Source organism: Pseudonaja textilis, chromosome 2 (assembly GCF_049901715.1).
Source record: "Pseudonaja textilis isolate UNSWEBS1 chromosome 2, rPseTex1.2, whole genome shotgun sequence".
In the NCBI taxonomy this organism is placed as follows: domain Eukaryota; kingdom Metazoa; phylum Chordata; class Lepidosauria; order Squamata; family Elapidae; genus Pseudonaja; species Pseudonaja textilis.
Genome location: NC_141991.1, coordinates 20786001 through 20803343, shown reverse-complemented (window position 1 = coordinate 20803343; position 17343 = coordinate 20786001). Strand labels below are relative to the sequence as shown.

The 17343-nt window shown below is 43.0% G+C and overlaps 1 protein-coding gene across 4 annotated transcripts in view; it reads left to right on the top strand.

Annotated features, from left to right (window-relative positions):
- Positions 1 to 17343, top strand: part of GABBR1 (gamma-aminobutyric acid type B receptor subunit 1) — a 212922-nt gene that overhangs the window by 149687 nt on the left and 45892 nt on the right. For 3 of the 4 annotated variants that reach the window (XM_087923438.1, XM_087923437.1, XM_087923439.1), the window contains 3 exons: positions 3615 to 3818; positions 5984 to 6172; positions 8762 to 8791. In XM_087923438.1, the coding sequence (XP_087779564.1) occupies positions 3615 to 3818; positions 5984 to 6172; positions 8762 to 8791 (423 nt within the window). Of the gene's footprint in view, positions 1 to 3614; positions 3819 to 5983; positions 6173 to 8761; positions 8792 to 17343 lie in introns of those variants that run through there. The other variant, XM_026717863.2, reaches the window with a different exon arrangement.

Sequence of the window (17343 nt, the reverse complement as noted above, 5' to 3'; positions counted from 1 at the left end):
ACAAAAATATTTTTAGGCTTTATCAAGGGCTCTCACACTGTGAGTCAGGATTTCTCTATAGATCCCGGGTGACTAACATGAGATCATGATTTTTTTTTTTAAAAAAAAAATCTGATTAACCTCGCGATGGTAGAGTGGGAACCCTAGCAAAATTTGCAATGTTGCAGCATTCACAACTTCTGGAGGCAAGTTGTTCCACTGATTCATTGTTCTAACTGTCAGGAAATTTCTCCTTAGCTCTAGGTTGCTTAGTTTCCACCCATTGCTTCTCGTCGTGCCTTCTAGAGCTTTGGAAAATAGGGTGACTCCCACTTTGACCCTCTGGTCACCATCTGAATGGATTACTTGTGATGTGCTTTATATGGGGCTGCCCTTGAAGAGCATCCAGAAGCTGCATCTTGTGCAGAATGTAGCAGGACAGGCACTTATTTATTTATTTAGAAAATATTTATAGTTGTCTATTTGCTCACAGTGACTCTTGCTGGCTTACAAGCAATAAAACATAGTATTGGGGTGGGGGGGACAACAATAGCCCTTTCAATCCCCGGCGACAACACAGTCAAATAAGCCATTTGATGGGCTCCATCCCACTCTTGGTTCCCTGGGCCTGCTGGCAAAACCAAATCTTCAGGGCCTTACAAAAGAGTGTCAAAATAGGGGCCAGCCTAGTGAAGGGATGATATTCCAAAAGGAGGTGGCCACCATGGAGAAGGCCCTTCTTCTAGGTCCTGCCAGATGTACCTACTTAGAGGATGGGATCCGTGACATTCCTTGCCTCCCCTCTTGTGGGTCAGGTGAATGTGACTGGCAAAAGACGGTCCCTCAGATAACCTGGTGCCAAACCATGAAGGGCTTTAAAAGTGACAGCCGGCATCTTGAATTGCACATGGAAGCAAATTGGCAACCAATGCAGCTCCCACAAAAGAGGTGCCACATGTGCACACTGAGGTCTGCACAAAACCATGCAGGCCACTGCATTTTGAACCAACTGGAGCTTCCAGAGGCTTTATGTGGGCTCCAAGACCAGCCCATGTGATACCTCTGCTCCATGAGCTGCGCTGGTCGTCAGTTTGTTTCCGAGTTCAATTCAGAGTGTTGGTAATGACCCATAAAGTCCTCAATGGCATCGGATCTGTCTTTGGAACATCATTCCTCCCGAGTTTAAATTAGCCCTGGCTCTAATATTGATTATTAACAGATAACAGATAATCAGAGTTGGAAGGGACCTTGTAGGTCATCTAGCCCAAGCGGGAGACCCTACACCATTTCTGACAAATGGCGGTCCAATCGCTTCTTGAAAATCTCAAGTGATGGCATTCCCACAACTTCCGAAGTTCCATTGGTTCCATTGGTTGATTGAAGATCTACTAATCTTCCAGAAATCTTGGTTTCGTCAGCAGGCCTGGCGATCCAGCAGAAGTAGGAAACCTGCAAAATGGTTCCGCTGTTTCCAATGTGTGGATTGTACTTTCCTGAAGATTAGTTTCATTGTTTTTTCATTGTTTTATTTGTTTTGGATGTTTATTTGTATTCATTTATTGTTTTTTGTTATTTTGATTCTGTGCCCCCGCCCCACCCCAGAGTCATGTATGAGATACACAGCTATATAAATTGAATAAGTAAATAGATTAAACTTTAATTATTAAGGTGAGGGAAGCTGTATTTTTTGTTCAATCCTAACTCTAACTCTCTAACCCTAACAGAGGGTGGTGGCACAGTGGTTAGAGTGCAGTACTGCAGGCTACTTCTGCTGACTGCCGGCTGCCTGAAATTTGACAGATCGAATCTCACCAGGCTCAAGGTTGACTCAGCCTTCCGAGGTCGGTAAAATGAGGATCCAGATTGCTGGGGGCAATATGCTGATTCTGTAAATGGCTAAGAGAGGGCTGTAAAGCGCCGTGAAGCAGTATATAAGTGCTGTTGCTATTGCTAAGTCCAATGAAATAATTAATTGAGGGGGAAAGTGTCACACAAATTCATGCATTATTTTTGGGGATCACAATACCCCAAAGTTTGAGAAAGTATATGGGGCTGTATGTTAACTGTAAAAGGTGACATGGCAGGATGAACTTGAAATCACCAAGTCTGCATTTAGATGGGATTAAGGAAGGAGAGATACTTGTAGCATATTTTTTGGCATTTTCAAACAAACACATGCAGTACAAGGTAAACATCACGACTTTTATACCTGAAGGTTTATCTTGAGACAGATTACCGAAAAGGGGTGGGGGCGGTGAAGAAAGAATTGTAAACAGTGAATTAAGAAGGAAATACCTGATAACAGTTATTATCTGGCAGCAGGTGTTTTATGGCAGGATTGCCAGTAGTTAATAAGATAGTTATCACCGTTGCCCTTTCATTCTTGTTTGATTTGCCTGTTTGTGTTGCTTTTTCCAACTATATGATTCAGCATATCTCGTTGTGCATCATTTGGCGACAGTACCTCCCAAATCCCTTTTCAAAGATCCGACAGTCTTTTTCAAGAACATGGAAAATTTCGGTTTCCCTCCATTCTGAAGCAGGAAACACATTAAAATATAGCATAAAACTACAGTAGCACATCGTCTCTCTGGACTGCAATTAAATTGGGCTCTGTAAGGGGGTTGTGGTGCATTGATAAGGCGGTTGACTGGTTGGCATAGATGTTCACTGGTTCAGTCATGCTTGCTCAGGCCCAACTGCTTCATTGGGTGGTTGTGGAGGAAGGAGAGTACATTATATGTTGAGCTTGTGCATGAAAATTAAGATTAATAAGAAAGTGAATAAATAAATAGCAATAGCACTTAGACTTATATACCACTTCCAGTGCTTTATAGCCCTTTATAGGGTTTGCAGAATCAGAATATTGCCCGAGCAATCTGGGTCCTCAATTTACCCACCTCGGACAGGTGGAAGGCTGAGTCAACCTGGAGCTGGTCAGGATTGAACTGCTGGCAGTCAGCAGAATTAGTCTGCAATACTGCATTCTAACCACTGTGCTCTTATGTGTGTATGGCAGACTGCGGCACTTAATTCTCCTTGGACAACAACATGATTAGGACTTGAAGACTGTCAGCAATCCCACTAGATTGTCAAGTTGAACAAAACAATGGCATATTGTTTCTGTATGCTACCGAGAAAGCTGATGTGTTTTCCTGAATTTGACTCAGAAGAATCTTTCCTTTTTTACTGTTACTATTACACCTAGGAAAACCTCTGTGATCGTTGGAATCAAGAAAGACAAAATCCAGCTTTTAAGATGGCTGTTTGGAGCCAAGGGAGGATTAGTTGATCTGAAGTGCCTCAGTGACTTCTTAAATTAATATTTAAGGATGAACTCATTTCTTGGCCTTCCTCCAAAAAGCTCAGGCAATCATACACAGGTATAAACAGGCACACCTTTTTACCGTCATAGCTCTCTTGTGAAGTGGAGGTTGAAAGCGAAAGCCAGCACAGTAATTAGCTCGAGGTCTCCCAGTCATAAGCTTTGTAGCTGATTGAGATCTCTCAGCTGATGTCCCAGATCCAAACTCCTATGCACCTCTGGTCTTCAGGTCAAAAAAAAAAATGTTTTTCAGGCGTGCAGTATTGCTTCTGTTTTTTGAACGGGTCTTTTGCTTTGCCTTCTCATCCAGGTTGCAAACTCATCTTCCCCCCTTGGGATGGTGGGATCCGCTACAGAGGCCTGACCCGTGAACAAGTGAAGACTGCCCACTTCCTTCCTTTCGACTATGAGATTGAGTACGTCTGCCGTCCAGAGAGGGAAATTGTGGGGCCCAAAGTACGAAAATGCCTCCCTAATGGAACCTGGACGGATAGTGACATTGAAAGCCGCTGCTGTGAGTTCTACCTGGTGTCTGAGAGAAGAGCTTTCTGTTGTGGCGCTCAACACGGATGGGTGTGGGTGTGGGTGTGAAACAGTGGTGGGATTCGCAGCTTTTCAAACACCAGCTGAGGCTCTGCCGTCCCAATCAGCTGAAAGGATAAAGAGAAAAGCACAGAGATGGGTCGCAGTGGTGGAATTCAAATCTTTTATTACCGGTTCTGTGGGCGTGGCTTGGTGGGCGTGGCAGGGGAAGGAGACTGTAAAATCTCCAGTCAGAGGTGGGATTTGCCGGTTCTCTGAACTACTCAAAATTTCCGCTACCGGTTCTCCAGAACTGGTCAGAACCTGCTGAATACCACCTCTGGGCAGGTGGGAGGGATGATCCTGAACTATTCTCTTCTTTCTCCTCTCAGTTGATCATCGGAGCTTTTTTTTACTACCAGTTCAGCTGAACCGGGCCAAAACGGTAGCATTTCACTACTGGTGTGAAACTTTCTGGTGGTTATGGAAACTATCCTTGTTTGGGCTAAAAGCACCAATGTCAACTCAAAAGATACTCCTTTGGTCTTTTTAGCTGCCAGAAAAAGGAAGTGGGGGAAAACAAGGCATTCCTTAAGTGCCTTGATAATCACCCCGGCAGCCCCAAGTTGTCGGAGCATAAGAAGGTTATTGGAGAGCATGATGGATGACTCTTGGAGATGGATGTGTCCCATTGGAGAAGTCACATCCAGAGGGTGGGGGGAAGATCAGGGTCAAGAGGGAAATGTATGATGTATGCCTTGGAGAACAATGGGAGGCAAAAAATGGTTCATTCTCAGTGCAGTCCAGAGCTTCTAGGTGAATGACATCTGCCACATTGGACAGATTTCTATTTATTTCGTTTAGCTAATTTCCTGGTCTCCCAATATCTTGTGCAGCTAACTTCATCCTGCTAGACAAGGTGAGCTTTTTAAAAATAAAAAATAAAAAAATCAACCTTGCAGCTTTATTCTTACTTTTTCAGTTTCCCCTTATTTCATCATGAGAGCATTCATGCGGTAAGAGCATAATCCATGAGGAAGTTCTCTAACAAGGCGAATGTGATGGAGAAAGCTTGGCCCATTGGGTTTTTGCAGAGATCCTTGCTCTGAGGGATGGCTGGGGAGGTAAATGAAAGGAAGTGGTCAGTAGGTCAAACAAATTCTGAGTTTAGCACTAAGAGCACAGATCTGGCATCAGCACCCCACACTGAAATTGTCTTCAGGTGGCAGGCAGCTATAAACGGCCACTTAAAATTTCTTAGGAATCTCCAGAATACCCACATAAGGGTGGGGAATTTACAGTGCTAATTTAAGTGTGCTTGTAGCTTGTGCCCATTAAGTTTGGACTCATCAAGAAGGGTGACAGTGCACACAGGAATTTTGCAGAAGATGCTTTCAGCTTCGAAAGTATGGGTGGTCTAGTATAAATTCAGAGTTCCCCAACCTTGGCAACTTTAAGATGTGTGGACTTCAACTTCCAGAATTCCCCAGTCACCAGTTCCTTAAGCTCCATCTTAAGGTGGGTCTATGGTAATTTGCCACAGTCAACCTGCCACGGCCAACTCACCATAGGACAGCTTGCTGCAGGACAAGAATTACACTAATAACAAAGAAATAGTGGAAGAGAATCATCAAAGAAAGGATGCAAAGGGAGAGACAGGGTGACATGTGAATGGCAAAAAGTAAAATATTTTTTTTATTTACTTTAAATCAAACTTGACAGCTTTAAGACTTGTGGACTTCAATTCCCAGAATTCCTCCTCCAGTCATGTTAGCTCAGGAATTCTGGGAGCTGAAGTCCAAAAGTCTTAAACTTGCCAAGTTTGAAGACCCTTGCTTTAAATAATTAAACAGAATTGCTAAATCGTCTCGCAGCATGCTGCCCCACAGTGAGTTGGCTGTGGTGAGTTGGCCGTGGCGATTTGGCCACAGAGAGTTGGCTGTGGCAAGTTGTCCCATTCTGTCTTAAGGTTGCCCCAGTTGGGAAACCCTGACAATGGAACAAACGCTACTGAATAGTCAAATTCCTGTCTGAAAGATGTCCAAGTAGTCACAGACTTGTTCAGCATGAAGACCTAGTTGGTTCATGAAGCAATGCCAATCTATGTACAATAATTATTGGGGGATATTTCTGCAATGAATCCTTCTTTTTCTACAGTACGCACTTGTCCCAAGATGCACCTGAACCTGGAGAATGGGCAAGTCACTGTCCGGGCAATTGAACGGGTGCCTGTTGAAGGCACATGGGTGGAGTATCGCTGCAACCCCGGCTTTTACCTAGTGGGCAGTCCCCGGAGCAACTGCACCAAGGTGGGCCGCTGGAGCTCCGCCAAACCTGTCTGCGAGTGTAAGTCATAAGGCAGGAGAGCAGAGCTGGGGAACCTTAGACACAGGGAAGATTGACTTGGAGCAGAAGGTTTGGGGGGGGGGAAATAGTATTTATGATCATTAACTTCAGAAATTCTGGAAGAAAACAATATATATTTGTGATAGATGGACTAAGATCAGTGTTCCCCCCCCCAAAAAACTTGTCATCTGTGGACTTCATCTTTAATACATCTTGACACATTTCAAGGCTGCCAAGTTTGAAAAACACGGATTTAAACTGAGTTTGCAATAGTCATATTTAGTGGGGCTTCTTTGTGCACTTTTCTTTGCATTGGAATATTATTCTTAGAACTTCATGTTAGCCGGTTAGTAGTCTCCTGGCAAACTGAGTGAGAGCACTCCAGCACCCCAAATAGTGATACCATTGACGGCAAAAATCAGTCAGAATAAAATAAGTTCACAGCAGACCTTAGAATGGCCTTCTTATTTATTTAAACTGTTTCCAAATACTGCCTTTCTTGGAGCATGAATTCAGAGTGACTTACCTAAGAGTGCATCATGCAACAGATGAAAAATATGCAATTCAAAATTACAGTTGAATCTATTAGCATCAAAGAAAGCATCAGCTGGGGAGGAAAAATAATCTCTAAAATAATACAGCCAAGAAAGCAATCAATTAAAAGCCTTCTGTATCAATTGGGCCTCTCCCAATTGATCTAAAAGAAGGAAGATAGATCAGGGAACCTTATTTTAAGCTTGTGGACTTCACACTGCTAACTGGACAGGATACACTGCATACCCTTAGTAAGTGGGTCAGTGGGGTTTTGCAAAGTGGTTTACCACCAGTTCGGTGGGCGTGGCTTGGTGGGCATGCTTTACATGCGTGCACACGCCAAACACACACTTTACACAGGCACCGCAGAGGCATTCCACTGGCCTCCTGCAATCCTGCACTCTTCCTGTAGCTTCCACAGCTGGCACGCGACAATCTACTGTGCTGCGCAAAGCAGTGGCAAAAGCAAGGAATAAAGGTCAGTATTGGAGCCCAGGCAGGTGGGTGGGCCCAACAGCAACTCATCAGAGAGAACCGGTTCAATCTCCGCTGATCTTTAGTGCTACCGGTACACCAAAACCGGGCCGAACCGGTAGAATAGCACCACTGAAGTGGGTGTAGTCAAGGAGCAGAACTGCCCCTTATTTCTCATCTCTGCATGCCTTCAAATTCACGGATTGCCATACAGTCCAGTATAGCATACATACACCTACATACATGCATTCCTTTATATTTTGCTTTAAGCCATGGATGTCAAACTCGATTGTGTCACGTCACATATTGCAACCTATCGTGACGTTTTCTGTCTTTGTGAAGCTGGGGTGGGCATGGCCTGCATGTGACACATCTGGCCTACAGGCCTTCCGTTTGACACCCTTGCTTTAAACTCTCACTCTCAGGTACACACATGCAAACTCATATGCCCTCACCTCTGGGCTTTAATGGAAGGCTTTTTTTCAAGGCTAATCATACTGAGGATGATAAACAATGAAATGCATTTATCTGCCTCTCCCCATAAAATATATCAAAGTGCTTTACAATCAGGTTTTTAAAAAGTAATGAAACATTTATAACAGTCAATCGAAAAAACATATATATTAATATGGAAGAGAGAGAGAAAAAATACATTTAAAAATTTGCCTCAGTTACCACAGAATAACTATATAGTGCCGTGATGGCAAACCTATGGCATGCATGCTACAGGTGGCAAGCGGAGCCATTTGTGCTAGCACACAAGCCGCAGGCAAACTTACCTCACTGCACATGTACGCGCTTCACAGCTGATTTTCGGCCTCCCTGAGGCTTGAGGAAAGCCTTTGCAGGCCGAAAAATAGGCCCGTTTTGCCACTTCCTGTATTTCCGGAAATACTGGAAGTGATGAAAAAGGCCTCAAACGGGTTGAAAATCAGCTGGGAGGTGCAGTGCAGGTAAGGGGGTGGTGGGGGGATTGCACGCACATGTACAAGGAGCAGGGGGGCATGCGCATTGCCTTCTGGGTGCTGGCATGCAAGTGCGCACACATAAGCATGAGCACAATTTTTGGCACAGGAGCCCAAATAGGTTAGTCACCACTGATATAGAGTTCCTAATAGAGGGAAGGCCAAGTTTAGTCATCCCAACCCATCCAGATTCAAAACCAGATTGAAACATACCTATCCAGGAAAACCAACAGGATTATCAGATCTGGGTTGTAAAAATCCAGGTGACCATTAGATGACAGCAAACTGATAAAAGTTTCCTGTGTATCTATCTATACATTGGCTATATAGAAAGTTCTTGACTTATGGCCATTTTTTTTAATGATCGTTCAAAGTTACACTGATACTGAAATACGTTTTAGGGTTCCTCAATGTTATTAAGCAGCTTCATTGGTGGAATTGGTGAAATAATGAGCTTTCTACCACCACCAGCCACTTACAAATCATTTAATTCAGCACATGAAAGAGTATATATCCTTGTGATATATTGTACTTGCATACTCTTTGGGAAGGGGTGAAAATACTTTCCCAGATCCTTCGTGGGTCTCATCTGTTATTTTTTCTCGTTTCTGTGCAGTGTGGCGTCCTGTTTCCCGGCCTGGATCAGGTGAGGTGATTTCTATTTTGCCTACCATCCTTGTTCTCACATGTCTACAAAGCTCACTTTCATCCCTTGGTTTCATGAATATGTTTTGGGTAGTTCTTGGAGGTCTGCAACCCTGGTAGCCTGTTCCAGCTGATGTTAACGGGTGACAAGGCTTTGTTCTCTCTGAGATCCTGATCACAATTATTAAGCTTATTCTTTGAAAACTGCACCATTAACATCTAAGAGGGGTGTGTCAGCATCGCACAGAAAACATACATGTTTAAATTCTTCACTAATCCCAGGCTAATCGGATCTCCAAGCAATTGTCACTTAGCTTAGAGCTTTTGTGAGACCAGGTTAAAGTAGCAGGTTAGTAGAGTGTCAAGAGATACTTGGCAAATATGGATGATAAGTAGGCAGGTCAACATGGGCTTTGGAAGAAATTGGCAATAGCAGCGATTGATGTTCTTACCACACTATGCTTTTTTTTTTTAAAGAACCCTTCTCTGTCAAATTAGCACATTTCTTCACACAATGTACTTCTGTCTTGTACTTCAATTTGTTCACCCTCATTCATGCCAAAACCAAAACTCAACAGCCTTCTTTGAATTAGTGGGTAGAAAACAGGTTGAGTTGACAATAACATTAACACCCTCAAACAACAACATCTGCCTATTGCAGGTCCTTGGGAAGGACTTGATAGATGGATAAAAATGCTGAATCTAGTCTAAAGGTCAGGCTGACCTTTGATCACAGGCTGTGTGATCAACGACAATAATAATCATTAAACTTGTACGCCTGATTCTGAACAATTCCGGGCAGCTTACAACAATCAAACAAAGAAGTTACAATCAAATCAATCAAATATAAAGATAAAGGATGCCACGTGCAATGAGGCTAGAGGTCTCCATCCTCCTCATCAAAGGCCTGGGTAAAGAGTCAAAGGTAATCCCCCATACCTTTGGATCACTTCCCGAAGTGGTTTCTCGTGAATGTGCATTTTTTTGTTAAGTCCATTTTATTACAGGGAATAAAATGAAATCTTTTGAAACCTATATGGCACAACAAGAATCCCATAGGCCTAATTAAACCATGAGAACCAAATTCTCTGTAAAGACTCCAACTAGGCAATTCCGAGACTCCAACTAGACAATTCAAAGAGGCCAGGATCCTCCATTTTATCGACGCTGCCCTTCAGGCATTTAGAAGACTTTCAACTTCTTTTGCATTCCTACAGCAACGCTGTAAGAGGCAACAGGCTGTAAAGGAATGACCTGTTTTCCTTTGGGTTGTTTTTAGCATTCAGAAGAAGAAATACAGATACTCTTTCTTGTGCCTTTAATGCATCTCCGCTCTCGCTTTATGGGCTTTGTCCATTTTGCTGAAAAGGGGGCACATCTGCCCAGAATTCTTGATGATGGTGTCTTTCTGCTGCAACCTTGTGGTCAGACCCTCTGAAGGGATTTTTCTGCCTGCGCGTTTTGTCTCTCGGTCAAGTTTGTCGCTGGGAGGCCATTTCGTTCTCTCTTTCTCTCTTTTCCCATCCAGATCTTGTTTTTTAAAGCTGCCAAAAGGAGATCCCCTTTAAACCCAGGTTGAAATACTTCAGCTTGGTTCTCTGATGGGTAATGCTTGGAGGCTTCCCCTCAGTTGCCAGGAGATGTCTTGGGTGACTACTTGTTCTTCTTCTTAATGTGAGTCATGAGCTGGGAGGCATCGGGGACACTGGAGTATGGGATGCTGTTTTCGCCACTTTTGTCTCATTCCCTTGGAAGAGGTTTCTCAAAGTCTCGGACCGAATCGGGCCTTTTCAGTCTTTCCTGCGGTGGAAGATATCAGAAGCTGAACATGGAACCTTCTATTTTTAAAGCTTGCTTTCTCAGCTCTGCAGCTTTGGCGATATTGGTTGGGGATTATGAGAATTGAGGTTCAGCATTGGTGGTGGGCATCAGGGTGGAAAATTAGTATTTAGCTCTCTGTGGTGAAAAAAAAGAAAAAAATTGCTGGGAGCCATACAGCCCTGAATATGGCTTGAATAAAAAGGAGTGCAGAGGTGCATTTTCTAGGAAGACAAAAGTTCTGGAATGTAAGGGTCGGCTTTTCCCCACCCCACTCTCTATTGGCATCTAAGGGGGCATTGCTGTGAACTCTTATTCCAGATCAGAAGATTCCTGTGTGTAGGGGAGAACCGTCTTCACTAACAAGGCTGCAGTTCTCACTCCTTCTGAGCCCTCCTTGAACGAAAAATCTTTTAATGGGCAAAAGCGTTGCTCTGTCTCCAGGCTGCAAGCCTTTCCTTCCGCCAGTTATGTTTTATGCACAAATTAGGAGCTACATCTTTATTCATATTTTATAGTGTCTTGCCTTGATCTTTGGGACATAGAATTTCAATTGCTGGTCCTGCGTGTAAAGGGCTCCTCCTGCTTCATCTGTCCTTTCTTTCATCCATCTCTCCTTGAAAGAATTTTTTCCCCATGTTTTATTTATTTATCTACCTGATTTAGAAGTCATGAACCCTCGTCTAAAAGGACACAGAATGGGGCATATCATTCAGGTTTGCATTTTGATAGTAGATTTGAGGTATTAGAGGTGCTTTGTGTAAAGGAAGCCACATACTTTATCCTCGTGTTATTAACACTTAAGCTGAGATGTAGGTTCATCTGAGGCCAGCTGAATAAGTGAAGCAAAAATATAATTAGGGACTTCTCTCCTGATAGCTTAAAAACATACGAGGCAAAAATTGGTGCAGGCAAACTCTTATAAGAGAGTCACATATCAGTAGTTAAGTAATAGTGTAGTGGGCCCCAAATTAAACAGATTTTTTTCCCTGCATTTGTATTATTATTGTTGTTGCTGCTGTTATTATTATCATCAGCCAAAATCAATCCACTGTAAGGTGAAGTCTTCTTTAAGTGAAGATTGTGGACCATGATCTACCATACTAGTTCAGTTTCAGTTGTAGATAGATGGTTTTAAAGGTCCTTATCACACCCACCCACCCACCCAAATGTATACGGGGGCTCTACTTACATCTTATATCTTTTTTTTTTGCAAATGCCAGGTTTAGTTTGGGAAATGGTTGCTGATGGCTGCGTGTCTTTTTCTGCACTTTCTTAGATCTATAGTAAAAAAAAAAAAACATCATTACCTGTGGAAGTAAAACAAGAGATGTCAAATATCTTTACTAAATCATGAAGCTCCATGGGTATCTTTAGGACAAGTCACACACACTCTCAGTTCAACCCAGCTCATGGGACTGCTGCCAAAAGAATGTGAAAGAACCATCTGCCTATCTGTTATCTTGAGTTTTCTAAGGTGATAACAAATGTTCTTTTCAAATTTTTAGTATGATTTTATACTAAGTAGCCGCTTCCTAACTCTACCTCTCTCTCTATCAGTTGCTAGATTGCTGAAACCTTTGGTCTGTGCATTTGTAATACTTGCTACCTAGGCATGCTGCCAAAACCATTCCCCAGAAGTGAATAATCCCAAGATGGACCATAAATTATAAGGCTATACATGTGGAATTTGCCATCATGTTGTGATTCTCCAGCATCCTATTCATGTTCCTTACAGCTGCCAGCAAGTGTGTGGAGAATTAGAAGCTGCATCTGATGCCTAATGGTATGAATGACTCCATGTCATGCAGCCAAACGAGGGATTAATCTAACAGAGAAAAACTGACTTGAGGCTGACTTTTGTATGAAATAGTAGAGTTTCCTGCTTGAGCAGGTGATTGGACTAGAAGACCTCCAAGATCCCTTCCAATTCTATTAGTCTGTGGCCTTGCAGATCCAATGTGATGCTTCCCAGGCTTCTAAGAGTACTTCTGTATCACTGATTGCCCCGGGGTGGGATTCAAATTTTTTAACAACCGGTTCTGTGGGCGTGGCTTAGTTGGTGGACGTGGCTTGGCGGTCATGTTATTGACTGGGCATGGCCAACTCAATATCACTCACATCGAGGCACGCATCTCCTAGCCTGGTCTCTCATGACTGTGGGGATACTGCAACAGTCGTGTGAAAAATGGTCATTAGTCACGTTTTCAGTGCCATTGTAACTTTAAATGGTCACTCCACACAAACAAAGTACCAGCAAAGGAGGGGAAAAAAAACTCCAGAGAAGTTCCTGAGACAGGAAGTCTAGTCCTGCCAAGAATGTAATAAGGGTTAACGGAGAGGCAGTTTCTGTAAGCAACACCAGAATGTTACCTTCCTGCCTTCCTTACAGGATTAGGCCAGTAATTTCTTCTTACGACCGGTTATCCGAATTGCTTAGAATGATAACCAGTTCTAGCAAATAGGTGCAAACTGGTAGAATCCCACCCCTGGATTGCCCCATTCTCCAATACATTCAAATTCAAAATTCCAGTGTAGGCAACATCTTTATGTAGTACATTGCTCTCATATTGTAAATCTCCACTGTACTACACGTGTCCCTCACATCACATACTGAGTTCAGATTCAGGTTTTCAGGAGTCCATGGTTGTTCCCAGCGTGGACTTTGGAAACATCTGAGCTGATCAGCATCTTACTTGTTTTGCAGCAAAAAATAATAATAAAACTATATAGGTGCCTAACTAACTATTCTGGAACCCAGTATAAGGGCATTAAGTGCTGAGAAATAAGGCAATTCCTTAGCTTCAAGGAAGAGGGTGTTTCAAAAAGTAAGTCTTCTCACTATGAAACTAGATCAGTATGTGTTCTGACCCATGCCCTTTTCCAATAAATCAAACACCATCCAAAGGGAACAAAAACCTTTTAATGCTTCTGCAAAATAATTAGCTGTGATAAACACAAGCCAAGCCAAACTGTGCAAGACTTGCCAAAAGATAATAGACAAGAAATAATTTGCAATACAAGAATCTTCAAACAAACTCAGGATACTGGAATGTCCACGAGGCTGGAGTTTCAAAACGTCTTTGCCTTCTGCAAAGTACGTTCCTTTCACAGCTGGCTTTTATCTTCTTGAAGGAGGGGCCATTACGTTGCAGCCTTACTCCTGAGTTGCCCGTGCTATTGTAGCCGCTCTTTCCTACAAGCAATCCTGCGCGCACGCGCACTTGGCACAGGCTCCTTGGGAACCTCGTCATCACTGCTGCCAGACCCCACAATCTCTGAAGGCAGCAGTCCACTCCCTAATGGTCCTGGCCACTCATCAGATGAGTGGCCAGGACCATTAGGGAGTGGACTGCCTCAGCCATCCGCACCTGCTGCCGGCTAACCACAACAGTATGATACTGGCCCATATCAGTTTTCCACACTATAAAATTGGTCCATATCCAAGTCCCTGAAAGACTTCTAGTGCCTCAAATGGTAGAATAGAAATTTGAGGTTTTGGAACTAGAAGCCAATTGACCTGGACATTTAGCTAATATGGAAGATCAGGGATTATGCTGTAAATCACCCAGAGTTGTTGGATATAAGATGGACAGCAAAAAAAATTATAAATAAATAAATTTGCGGCTCATATATATGGAAAGTACCAGATTAGGATGGGATGTGTGAACACTGCCTTGGCTAGACAGGCAGACAAAAAAAGTTGACCTCATCTTTTGCAGGGCAGCTTGTTTAAAAGCATTAGACTTTGAAATCATTCAATGAGGTAATTTCCCCTTGGGACTTTAAAGGACACTTTGGACCACAAGTGCTTTTCACAGAGATGTAACTTAAAACTGCTGTAGGTTTTCTTTTTCTTTTTTTCTTTTGGTGTTTGACATGCTGAAGATTGGATGGCTTCCTCCGTTACCCCTGCAAGTGTGATAATTTGGCATAGGAGCCACACTTGTGTTTTCTTTAAAGACAGGTGTCTCTTGCAGATGGCAGCAGTTGGCCAACCTTGATTAGGTTTAGAGCTAAGCAGGATGGGTCTGACAGTACTTGAATGAAAAATCACCTGGTAATTCCAGCTGTTCCCTATGATTGCCAAGAACATGCCAGGAATATGTGCATATCCACTTCAAGGAACTTAATTTTAAGTAGGTATTAGGGTTGTCACATTGCAACTCAAGTATGAGATACATTAAATCACCCAACTGCTGTTGGAGATGAGGCAGCCATAGTTGCTCCCTGTTCCTCTGGGCCTTAATGCCCCTTTTTCCTCACAAGATTCATATTAATTGCTTAACAGAGGTAGAATGGACCTTAAGATAGGGAAGAAACAGGTAGGAAAACACACACACACTGCCTCATCTCTCATACCATTGGTAGCTACGGGACTAGAGTCCAAATTGGAAGATGACAGCCTAAACATAGGAAAATAATATTCCCTACGACAGTTATTTCATTATTGGGGAAGAGAAATGCCAGGCAAAATTTAGAATAGGCTTCAACATCCTTGTATACTCCAAGGTGGAATTTGCAGAGTAAAAATCTTGTCACATCTGGGGGGCACCAAGTTGCAAGAACCGGCTCCAGAGTAGGCTTCTATTGCCAGGCCCAAATCTACCAGTGGCAGTAGAACATGGTTGCCTAGCAACTGTCACATTCTCCATCCACCAGCCCTGCCCCTCAGAGTAGCTCCTGCTGAAGGCCAGCTGTTTCAATGGAGGGAATGAGGAAACAGCTGGCAAATGTCTTTTGATAAATCTTCTGTCGATGCAGTTCGGAATATGCATCAGACTTCCTGTATTCTTAATACTGTTGCGCATACACTTTTCTTCTGTTATTATTTGAGGCAATACCTTTCACAAGATATAGCCAAGAAAAAAATGGGATCTCCAAATATTCCATCTATAGCCTTAACACCTCGCTCTGTGAGCTGAAACAGGCTGCTTGGGGTGTGTGTCTGTGTGAGTGTGTGTCCCCGTGTCCCCTGTATAAAAGGACATGTTTGCCTCTTGGAAAGAGGTCCTCCAGGATATAATCTGAATTATAATTTGACCCTCCCTATCAAAAGCCTGGGAGCCCAAATTCCAAATCCTTTTACCTTTTTCCTCACAAGCCTTCATATTAATTGCCTAACAGAGGCAGAATGGACCTTAAGACAGGGAAGAAACCATGATGAGAGTCTAAGGAGTTACAATAATTACAACCTGGACCACAGGATGGAACAGGGGCTACATTTCCAGGTTGCAAACCTTTGCTTTTCCAGTTGTTTTTTCTTCTTCCACATATCCTTTCTTACGAAGCCTCCTTTTCCCTACAGGGGTGAATACTAAATTGGGGCTGCAGGGAGGCCCTTTATTTCTTTTTGTTTCCGTTCCTTTTCCAGCCACCTCCGCATATGTCTCTCTGCCAGGGAAATGTCAGCAGCCAGCAGGGAGAGGAATTGGTGATATACACTACCTCCTCCCCATTTCTCAGAGCTGGGAAAAGAGCCAAGGACTTTACAGTGCAACCCCCCCTTCCTCAAAAAAAAAAACAACAACCACAAAGCACAAGTACCACTATTCTAATCAATTTAGTCCCTTTTCAGAAAACCTAGGAATCCTGCCCTCCCAGAGTCTCCATGCTAGGGCCGACACCCACTTTCTCTGCCCTGCTAACTGTGGAGCAGAACAGATACACTACAATTGAGTTTACTTCCTCTGATGCTTTTTGTCTGCGGACAGGATAATCTAAAATATTTTTCTTCTTCTGGCCACCTAGATTAGGGTTTACCAGATCTGGGCTGCAAATATCCAGACACCCACTAAATAGCAGCAAAGGTCTAGGAAATGTTGTAATCTAGTGGTCATCTATTGGTAGTGTTGTTTATGCAGCCCAGAATTGGTAGCCCTGATACATGCATCCTTCTCCATACCAGACTGGGACTCCCGTTGCTGCTTTCTCAATGGCTATGATTTGCTGATCCGTGAAATGCTAGTTGTTGTTCACCATTTCCATGGCATCCTTGCTTCAATTTTATCTCCACCACTCAATGGCTTCCCCGCATTCCTTTTGGTGTGTTTTGATAAATCCCACTGCTTTTTTCCTCTCCGTGCCTGATCTGCATCCTTGCCTCCACCCTTTCTTTGTCAGCCTTTTTGTGTTTTGCTGTGTGCCTTTGTGAAGCCTCTTCACTTTCCCATCCTGCATTGTCTTCCTTTTTATCTGCTTTTCTATCTGGCTCTTGCTTGTTAACTGCATCTGTCACTTTTCTCTTTCTGTGTTCCCAACATTAATTGCATTTCTGCTCCTTCTTATCTGTCCTCATTAGTCCACCTTCCTCCTCAGCTGTTCTGTTTCTCCATCCTTCCCCACTATATTTTCACTAGAACCTCATTATATCTCCCCCCTCTTTTGTTGACTGTTCCTTCTCTTTTTTTCTGCTCTTTATCTTTTGCTCAGCCTTTTGATCATCGCAATTTCTTCATTCTTCAACTGCCCCCTTTTCCAGAGTCCATCTTCCAACACGCCAGCAATTATGAGTAATAGAGAAGCATTTGCTAGACACAGTGGAGGAGCTGGTATTTTAACTTGAACTTTTCTTATTTCTTCATCTTTTTATAAAAAAAAATACATGTTTCTCTTCTTTAATCATCCTTCCAACTTCTTTATCACCTCCCTCCCTGCCTAGCTTTTCTTTATCCAAGCTTCTATCGTTGGTGCCTTCAGGTCTCCAACTTGTACCAGACATTCTTTTGGATTTCT